Here is an 11,128-nt window from a genome sequence, read left to right on the forward strand (position 1 = left end):
TAAGCTCAGGACCACAGTGGCTAAGCTCAGGACCCCAGTGGCTAAACTCAGGACCACAGTGGCTACGCTCAGGACCCCAGTGGTTAAGCTCAGGACCCCAGTGGCTAAGCTCAGGATCTCAGTGGCTAAGCTCAGGATCTCAGTGGCTAAGCTCAGGATCTCAGTGGCTAAGCTCAGGACCCCAGTGGCCCCAGGAATTGCTGATGGTTTGCTCTTTCTCAGGACTTCCTCTTTAGTAACAACACTCTTTCCTTCTCCTTTTTGTTGTATTATGTTGACTTCTTCTATACTTTTAGTGATTTTACTTTTTTTCTATAGTCATCACAAGACATGAAGTCATACAGAATGTTCAACGAAACAGGAAACTGCAGTTATATTCCACCATCTTTTCCAGAAGAATTACGCTCTAACAGACATATTCGGAGCCAACATTCCACCCCAAGAATAGGTCCAAGTTCTCAGCAGTTTTTATATGAAAATCCCCACAATGGGCAGGTACACTGGAGCCATGGCTTCTCTCACCTCATGTTTGCATGCTGGGTCCTCCTCCTAAGTTTGAAAAAGAGAGGTTTCAGGATGCTAGCCAAATGTACTGATGAATGAAGGGTAATATTTCATCTCATGCTAAAAATTCTCTGTACTTCAGATGACTAAGAATCTAATAACTGAAGTATTATTTTTTAAAATTCAGAAGTAATTCTCTTAAAAACTAATGGAAGTAAATTTGGAACTAGTTTAGTGTATTGATAGTATTTGACAGTAATTATCATTGAAATTAGGAGCTGGACTGCCATGGTGACTCAGCAGACATGATATGGCAAGCAACATGTCAATAGCGGCATGCAGTCCCCTTGATGTGTCACAGGCTCTTAAACATAAGTTGCAAACCTTCATTCTTTTCATGACTTTAAAGAAGATAGCTGTTTATATATTTATATGCATGATAGATAGATAGATAGATGGATAGATAGATAGATAGATAGATAGATAGATAGATAGATAGATAGATAAATGCTCAACCACTGTGTCCTGGGGTTAATATAGAGATATAAAATTTAAAGTCCTGAACTATATCTGTCATAGCACATAAAAGAGAATGATTTTCTAGCAAACATGTTGATCGTCTTAAGGTCACTAAGTGTTATTTTACTGGTGGGTGAGAGTGATGAGGAAAGGGTAATATGCTGTGTCTTATTAGCAAAATGCCTTACTTTTAGGACCTACTTTTGGCATATAAGGTTGATGCCACATTTACCTGTATGTATTATTTATAAATCAATTTATAATGAACATATAAATTATAAGCCCCAAATTCTCTGTTATATATTCTAGAATTAGATATGTAATTATTTAATTCAATTTTACTATATATTAAAATATTGTACTGTTTCTCAGAGAAGGGAAAGTTAAGTCTTTTATTACAGCGGTAAATGAGAACTTGCTACTTGTAGGGCCTAGTACTTTAGGTGCTATCTACTTTTTTTTGAGTTTTCTTTTCTATTCTTGAAAATTAATACAAGATATTTTAATTACGGTCTTCCTACCTCTATACACATTCCATTCCTCTCATTCTATCTCTTTTTGAAAACAAGTAGGCAACAAACACCTAGAAATTTTAAAATATGAAAATGCATGAGAAATAGTGATACACACATAAACACAACCCATAAACCACAAAATCAGAAACAACGAAAAGCAAATCAATAATAAAAGTATAATAATTGAAAACCCCAGTAAGATAAAATAGATGCTTAAACAAAATCACCATTGAGTGATTGTTGTGTTTGGTCACTTACTGCTGTGCACGGGGCCTTCCCTGGTTTCCATCAGTTTTCTCATACAAGCCCTTATTTACTGAATGATACTCATATCAAGGAATTAAAGCAGAAGACCCCATTTGCTTATTAAATGGAAGTGAGAGATGCACACAATTCTGTGGGATACGGCTAATTTCCTGCTAGAAATAGAACTTTTAGTCATTCAAGATACCAGTGCGCTGAATGGTTTTATTTTGTTTTATAGAAGTTTTTAACTTCAAAAAGTGGTAATGTTAGTACAGTAAAATTTTGTTATTTTAGTAATTGTAATTTAGCAATTACTTAAATATTGACATTGATCATATTGTTAGAAGACTATTTATTTGGTAATCATTAAGAATTAAAATTACTTTTTTTTAGACAGAGCAAAACATTTTTTAGTATAGACATTGCTCCCCTGGGTGCCATCCTTAGTAAACAATTTAAATCGTAAATATGTTCATATTGTTTTCTCCCTTTTTTCAGTTCAGTAATGGAAAATTTCCTGAGTCCTTATTTTCCAAATTAAATAAACACCAAAATGTTTTTAGTTCATCTCAGACAACGGCAGAGTTTGAAGCGTCATACAAGCGAACAAACAGGTATGTAGAATTAGAAGAAAAGAAGCAGAATGCTGACCTCCAAGCCACTAGCTTGATTTTAAAGGGGCACAGATATTTTTAGCTGAGAATGTAAGTAGTATTCTAGAAAAAGGCCATCATAATGAAAAACATCCTTTAGTTAGTTTAAACGTGCACCTTAAATACTAACATACCATGCATACTAGGACTTCTGGGTGCTAGCTCAATACCTGAGTATTGAACTGTACTGTGTGGCTGTCAGGCTCAGGGCAGCCCACACCCTCCCAGCTGTAGTCCTCAGTATTCTGTAATCTCACAGCATCTGCACACGAGAAAGAGGATCTGTTCCCGTCCTTCTGTGTCTGTCATTTAATATAGCATTTTCTAGTTTTAACCATTTTGATATAACCAATTGAATTTCATTCTCTGTGTGTGAGTGTGTGTGAGTGTGAGTGTGTGTGTGTGTGTGTGTGCCAAATACTACTCTGTGAATACATCCTGCACTTTTAAACCATTCACCTGTTGATGGGCATACAGACTAATTCGATGTCTTAGCTTTTGTGAGTAGTGCTATCATATGTTTGACTCTGCAGTTACATTTCCTTTGGAGAGATACCCAGGACCGAGTGAGTTGGACCATCTGCTATGTTTTCAGGTTTTAGGGATCTCCACTGCTCTTCTTTATAATGGCCATCCTGTTTTTAGTTTGTATTTCCACACAACATGTGGAAGAATTCCCGTTCATTTCCTGGTCAGCATTGGTTATTTATTTATTTGTTGTTGTTGTTTGTATTTTCTTTTTGAAAAGGAGCCTCTATAATTGGCATGGGATGGTATCTCATTATGGATTCACTTTGCATTCCCCGAGGGCCAATCATGTTGATTATTTGCCCTCATATATTTTGGTCATATTTCTGTGTTTGAGAAACATCCATCTAAATCATTTGATCATTAATACAGTTTTTTTTATTATTTCATCTGGTGTGTGTTGTGCTTACATGTATGTCTGTGCACTACATGTGTGCCTGGTATCTAAGGAGGCAAGAAGAGGATATCAGATACCTTGGGACTAGAACTATAGATAGTTGTGAGCACCGTGTAAGTGGTAAAAATCAAACAAAGGCCTCTGGGAGAGCAGCCAGTGCCTTCACTGCTGAGCCATCTTTCCAACTCAATTTTTCTCATTTTAAAATTTGATTATTTGGGCTTGGAGGAGGGGTTTTTGATAGACTAATAGTGGGAGAATATAGGTTGTCTCCTCACCTTCTGGATTGTTTAGTCACTACATGTGGCAATATTCAGAAAAACCATTGCCAAAATCTTGGAGCATTCCACCTCCTTGATCTTTGCTCCATCATGAGCTGAGTTTTGTAGAAAGTGAGAAACAGCACAAAGCGTTAGTATTCTATACGTGGGTATCCACGTACCCAGAGATGTGTGCTGAGGAGATGCCTGGCGTTAGAGATGGGTTTCTTACCGTGGAAGACTCTCTGTTCATTGTATTGGCCTTCGACTGTAGGATTATACTTCTGTGATCTTTAATTTTCTTTCCTTTTCCTTACTGTATTATAGATCTCTTGGTGGTGACTCCTCTGTTATAATGCTGAAGATCAGCTGTAAAATACGATATCATTGTGTAGTGTGCTTTATAAGTTATGTGCTATGGTTATTCTCCCATTTATAATGATGGAAATTGTTTCGTCTTTAGTGGCATGTATTATTACATTGGATTGCATTTTTTAGTATAAAATACTAATTATATGTTTATTTAGAAATCACAGGGAATCTATGAACATTTATGAACAAAACCACGAATTTTCTGTTTAATTATAAACAATTCTTTCTCTCTCTATTCCAACCTAGTTTCTCTCTCTATCCCATAATCTAGTTCCTAGACATAGTCTTTCAATTTAAATATTAAGTAAGTTGAATGCCAAATTAGAAATTAAAATTTTAAAGCTGAAGAAATGGCTCAGCACTGAAGAGCACACACCGCTTTCACAGGAGATCCAGGTGTGGTTCCTCGCACCCACATCAGGCAACTAAACCCCACCTGGAACATCAGCCAAGGGACTCGACACTGTTTGGTTCTGTGGACAGCTGCACTCAGCACGTACCACCCCCATATACATACAGAAATATGCATAATTAAGAGGAAAAACAAAGATTAAAAAGTTCTTGTGGTTTTATTTTTTTTCAAAAGATTCTTTATATTTCCAGTCGCTGAAATAGTCCAGTCTCAAGTGAGTAAGTAGAGTCACTAGCAGTGAAATAAAAGGGATTTTTGTTGTTAACATTTCCCATCAGCCTTGATTCTTACGCACAAGTTAGACTTAACCCAAAGTTTCCAGTTTTTGCTCAGGGAATGAACTTATAGGCTACTCAGTTCACCTAATTAGTTTTCATCTGGTCACTGTATCTTTCAAATAATTATTTATATCTTTGTTTACCTTCATTGAGAACTTTGTAACTATTTCAATTATTTAATTGTAAAATATCCTTGATATTTTCTACTTCTTGAGCTGATTTATAACTCCTTAAAATTATTTTTACATAGAGCTTTCCCCCCATAGTCTTCACAATCTCTTTGTTTGTTTGACTAAAGAGCAGTGGCATACGGCGGTGCCCTAGGTGGTGCCATTTGTGGACTGTATGTAAAGGCAGACTATTGGGGATCATGCTTTGTTTGTTAATAAAACGAAAGCTAAAACTATGCACTAAATTTCACATTGAAATACAGAACCATGTATACTTTATTTTTATACCTATTATTAGAAGACTATATTAGATGTATTCCATCCAGAGCAGTAATATTTACTTAAATATTAAGTTTAAAATGTAATTTAGGAAAATACTTGTTATTGTTCAATAAGTTCTCCAAAGTTTTAAATTTAAGTTAGTGTTTAAATTTGTTTCTAAATGAAAATGATCAAACCTTTCCTGCTAATTATATTTTTATTTATTCCAAAGTTCAGAAACTGGTGATTTCCTTACTAAAAGATCCATGATTATGGGTGAAGATTGCAGAAGCCTGTATGAAAGAAGACAGCCAGACTTTGCTATGGAAAAACCATTAGTGCAACAGACTTATGCAAATAATGGAGAAGAATTCTCTAATTTTCTTGAAGATGTGATCCCCCCAACTCAGAGCCATTTTCCAGGCAATCATAACTCTTTTGTTAGTCACAGCATGATCGATTTATTAAGCAGAGATCAGCCTGGGAGAAGGGCAACCTTTACTAAGTGCGGTTATGACAGCCTGAGTGACACCCATGTCGTGTCTTCTGATGAAAGCCATTCCAGTACTGGGCTCATTCGTGGGGAGTTTACAGTTCCACAGGCAACGTCTCCTAATCTTCCTTTTAATACAAGTTACACAGAAACATGTCAGCCAAACAGGCCCTGCCAGGAGTACAATAGCAATGAAATAAATGCATTTAGAAGGTCTTTTGAGAAAGATTGTTACTCCATCGGCTGTGGGAGAAAAGGTTGGTGGTATTCATTCAGCTTTTCTCTGTAGAAATATACATTACCATGTTTCATCTATTTAAACACATACACATATAGTGGGCTCTCCATGTCCAAATGTTCTGTATCTTCAGATTCAGCTACCTATAAAGACTAAAACTAAAAAAGATGTCTTTACTGAACACATACAGACTTTTTTCTTACTATAGACTGAAGCTATTTAGTAAGATCTTTTGGAGTTGGCCAGATGGCTTTCTGTTGGCCTCAGTTTAATCCTGGAACCCATGGTGGAGGAGAGAACCAAGTCCTGGATGTTTTGCTCTGACCTCCATCCACATGCAGCATATGTGAACACACATCCACACGAATAAGTACGTATTAAAGGAGCACTCATACTGTACCATAGGACTGAGTCGTTTGGAGGTCATATCGAATACCAAGGGATGAATGGACAGTACATTAATATATAATGTGCTTAGAGGTACCCAAAGCCACAAGTAGTGTGTTTTATTGCACTACATCATGGACCACCAACTCCCCTCCATGTATCCTTTTAATATGCCCTGAGTTGAAAAGTGAAAATAAATGATACTAAATTTAATTCAGTATATGTTTATATTTTTTAAGGAAAAATTGAAAGTGATAACCAGTTGAAAGCACTGCAGAGAAATGCCCGGGATCACCCAGTGTACACTCTGTAAGTCTATACTTAAATGTAGGAAGTGTAAATTAAGATCTAGTAGAATGCATGGGTTCAAATGAGCAAATAGAAGGTGAGATGGTAATATTTTTCTAGTAGGGTGAGCAAAGTGGTCTCACGGAAGCCTTACCATTTCTTTTATAGTGAGTACTAGCAACTCCTTAGACATACACTTTCCGGCCCCCAAATACCTTCTTATTTAGTGTTGAAACAATTTATCCATGAATAGAAATAGAAGTATTGTATGTGTAGAATGCTTATTGGCACAAATAGTAGATTGTCTCGCTTTGCAGTCCTCACAGGAACATTGCTAGAATCAGGGAGAAGGAGAATCCTGTGAGGTAGCATAGGCAAGAGTCTCTCCATCTGTGGCAGTGGGTCCCACATCCTCCTCCTGCTGGCACTCAGCCCCTCACTTCCTGTGTGACAGAGCAGTGTGGTGAGGGCTGAATCCCCATATCTCATCACTGTTATGGGTTTGTTATTTGACAATTATGTGTCACCAGGTTTGGCTTCTTACTGCTGCTGGTGTAAAAAGGCTTTTGTATCGTAGATTATTTAATTGGATCCATTATTTCTTAAGCCATGGTTTATTCCTTTGAGTTCTGAGGTTGCCATGCTGGCTTTTCTAAAAATTATCTACAGTTATAGACAAGGAAAGGAAGTGTCACTGTGGCTGTTAGTTACTGAGCAGGTCTAATTTTCTTAATCATAATTTAGCCAGATATTTATGATTTGAAATTTATTAAGTGAAATTTTTATGGTGGGAGTAATGTCTTATGGAAATCTTTAAAGCATCAATTAATGAAAAGAATTCTCACATACCACTCTATGGAGTTGGCATTTATTGAGAATTGAAATTATTTGTTCTTCAGTTATATGGAAGTTTATAAGTTAAAAAACAAACTCTTTGGCCTTGAGTTTTAGATTCAGCTTTAACAAAGTGACTTAGAATGCAAGAGAACAAAAACGAAAGCAAAAGCAAACAAGAAAGAACCCGATTCTCAGTCAGTGTGGCGCTGTTATCTGGCGTGATGATGTCACGGTAGAGATGGTTCAGGAATGCAGATTTCACTCAGTGTGATTTGGCACATGAGCAGCAGGACCTGCGTTTGATCCTAGCATTGTGTAAAGAGCTGGGTGCATTGTTGCGCACTGGTAATCCCAGCACTGGAACAGGAGAACAGGAGGATCATTGGGTCCTGCTGCCAGCTACCTTTCCTACGGATCAAACCTCAGGACCCCGTGAGAGACCAGGTCTCAAGAAGCAAGGTTGATGTCTCCTGAGGAACACCACCTGAGGTTGAACTCTGGCAACCACGTGTACACAACACACACACACACACACACACGAATATGCACATGAATAGAAAATATAGATGTTTAGCCCACACATTAAAATAAATGGTCAGTTTGGCATAATACTTTTCAATCCATATATTTAAGAAGCTTCCCATAATTACGATTTGAGACCTAGTTTTGAAACAATAATTTAGAATAATGACTGTCAGATGAAATATGCTTTAATACTTGTTTTTAATAATCCGTAGGACTGATACTCCTTTGGAAGAATTACACTGTAAACAGTCATGTGCTTTTGGCCAGAATGAGGTAAAGCTCACTGTTACGTTGTCTTTTTGATTAATCCAGTTTGTGTTGCCGTATTTTAGCAGTTAGGTTGCCTTGGTTTAAGGTCAGTTTTTAGTCTTAAGTTTACTTTTAGGTACACTCCTATCCTCTTAAACTGAAAGGGTTAGGGCTTAGACACATTTAAAAAATGTTTCTAGTACACTGTAAGATTTTGTTGAAGAAAAATTGCTATTGTTTTCAGCAGTTTCTTGGTGAGTACATCTGAGTCAGGAACTGGACCACTGTCTTACTTAACATGAAATTCTGAACTGTCACAGTTTATCCTTAGTAAGTGTGCTCGCTAGTTCTATATCATTGACACTGGATAGAGTCATTTGAAAGGAGGGAGACTTGTAAGCTCCAGCTGTGGGGCATTTTCTTAATAAGTGATTAATGGGGGAGGTCCCCGCCCACTGTGGGTGGGGGCATCGCTGTCCTGGTGGTCCTGGGGTCTACGTAAAAGCAGGCTGAAATAAGCCCTTTTCTCCTCAAGGTGCATTAGTCATGGTGTATCATCCCAGAAATAGAAACCCTAAGACAATGCGCGTGTATTGAGTGTTAAGAACACTATGTAAGCACTGGACAGAAAATGGTATCAGGGAGTTTTTCTTCATCTCTTGAAGCTTGCGTTCTGTACACTGTTCTGCAAGGTACACATGTAAAATGACATATAATCTGCATGTAAACCTCTCCCGTGGCTATGAAGACAGCAAGCGTAATGCATGTAGATAAATGGCCACCACTCAGCTTATCCCAAGGGCATGGGGAGCCCAGGGACATGGGCTTTTAATTTTCCTGGGTAGTTAGCAGGGAGACATTATACAGAAGGCAGTTTCTGATTCAGTTATGAGCTTGTTGGATGCTTTGGCTATCTAGGGGAAGTAGTAACAGAAAGTGAGGTGTAACTGAGGGTTTTTGTTTGTTTGTTTTGCAAACTTTTAGAACCTTGTTCAATTTTAATTATTGTCATAGACACAACTTATAAATTACAAGAGGGGGCTGGAATAGCAAAAAGTTATTTCTGGCCAAAATAAAGAGCCAGCTCACAAATGAATTTGTATGATATTTAGCACTTTAATTTCCTGTCAGTAAACAGAGACCCACTAAAAGTCCTAGCAGGGAAGAATGGTGACATTAGAATTGCAGTTGACCTTGTCAACAGAGACAGATGTGATCAGCAGACACATTCCAGGCTGAGTGTCCTAGCCAGCTTTAATGGTCAACCTGAGGAAGCCTAGCATCCCCTGAGAGAAAAGCCACCACTGCAGAACTACCTGGACCAATTGTCCTGTGCAGATGTCTCTGAGACATTGATTATTATTGTCTTGATTATTAATTGATGGAGGAGGGCCACACATACCCCAGCATATGTGTAAAATCAGAGGACAATTTTTTTTTTGTTGTTTTTTCGAGACAGGGTTTCTCTGTGTAGCCCTGGCTGTCCTGGCACTCACTTTGTAGACCAGGCTGGCCTCGAACTCAGAAATCCGCCTGCCTCTGCCTCCCGAGTGCTGGAATTAAAGCCGTGCACCACCACGCCCAGCTTTTTCAGAGGACAATTTGTGGATTGGTTTTGTCTTTCCACTTTTCTGTGTTCCTAGCAATTGAACCTGGGTCATACGGTTTGTGCAAAGGTTTTTATCTGCTGGACCTCTTTTTTTTTTCCTTTTCTCCGATATTGTGTTTTTAAAGCTGGGCAGTGGTGTTCAGGATGGAAAGGTGATTTCGACTGAGAATTTGGGTGGACTTTACGGATTGTGGTTAGTAAAGGGACAGGAGGAAACTGAGCACAGTGTACCCTTGCTGGTCTAGAAAAGCGAATGAGCAATATCGTGGCACCATTCGCTAAACCTGAAAACAGGAGGTGGCAGACGGGACCCATGACCGCTCAGTCTGCCCTCACTCTCTGCGCAGAGGGTTGCTGCTGGGAAGTGGCTTCCTAGCCATGCTTACCCTGTGGCCAGAAGGCTGACAAGTTGGCAAAGGCCGCTGCGTACATGGCTCTAGTCTAAGGCTTGTGAGGAGTGGGAGCTGCTTTTCTGTATTCTCTCTTTGCTGATGACTGGATGACAGTGATGTCCCTAAGCAATCCTGGAGCCACGAGATGGAAAAGGGCTGGGACTCTGAGGTGTGTGTGGGAGAAATGCTTATTTACCAGGAGGTTTTAGGAAGAGAACGAAGCAACCGTGCTATTATATAAGTTATGATCTCCAAGCTGTTTTGTTCTGTTTGTTTGCTAGTGCCTCCTTGTTCTCTGACTCGGGGAGGAGCAGATTTCTGAATGATAAGGTTGACATGAGGAGCTTGGGATCCGTGGTCTATGGTTTTAGGCATTTGCATTCACAGGCTGTAGGCCAGCTGAAGCCAAGAGTCGTTAATACATTGGTCTTTGTTGAATACATACATGTATACAGTTCTCAGGAGAAAAGGTTTAGAATACAAGTTAGTTGACAGCGTCCAGAGAAGCCCTAGCGTTTCAGCAAGGCCGAAGAGGAGATTGAGACATAGCAGGAAGCTGTGAGGAGTGCTAATAGGACATGGTTAGAGGACACAAGGGGGCGCTCATGTGGTCATTAGTGCTGGTGCTGAGCTGATTTTAAGGAACTCACATTTCCCCAGTATAAATAATAAAGACGTACCCTCTAAACTGAGCTGTAAACAGAAGAGATGTCTTAAAATACAAAAGCTCCGATAATGTCGATAACATACATATATTATACATGTATACTCACATGTATTATGCATAGTTTTAGGTAAATAGAAAGACTATGGTTTCTGGAGGCTTTCAACACAAACAACCCCATGTTATTTGTCCCTTGTCCCTTTGTCTCCTCCTGTACTGAGCTCCCTTCCTCCTTGTCTTAGTCAGGGTTTCTATTCCTGCACAAACATCATGACCAAGAAGCAAGTTGGGGAGGAAAGGGTTTATTCAGCTTACACTTCCATGCTGCTGT

At 38.7% G+C, this 11,128-nt stretch overlaps 1 protein-coding gene across 1 annotated transcript in view; it reads left to right on the forward strand.

Moving 5' to 3' along the window:
- Positions 1 to 11,128, forward strand: part of C15H12orf40 (chromosome 15 C12orf40 homolog) — a 61,223-nt gene that overhangs the window by 40,011 nt on the left and 10,084 nt on the right. The window contains exons 6-10 of the mRNA XM_029469963.1: positions 319 to 495; positions 2,283 to 2,398; positions 5,348 to 5,865; positions 6,473 to 6,542; positions 8,096 to 8,156. Coding sequence (XP_029325823.1) covers positions 319 to 495; positions 2,283 to 2,398; positions 5,348 to 5,865; positions 6,473 to 6,542; positions 8,096 to 8,156 — 942 coding nt within the window. The remainder of the gene's footprint in view (positions 1 to 318; positions 496 to 2,282; positions 2,399 to 5,347; positions 5,866 to 6,472; positions 6,543 to 8,095; positions 8,157 to 11,128) is intronic.

Source organism: Mus caroli, chromosome 15, assembly GCF_900094665.2.
Source record: "Mus caroli chromosome 15, CAROLI_EIJ_v1.1, whole genome shotgun sequence".
Taxonomy (NCBI): Eukaryota; Metazoa; Chordata; class Mammalia; order Rodentia; family Muridae; genus Mus; species Mus caroli.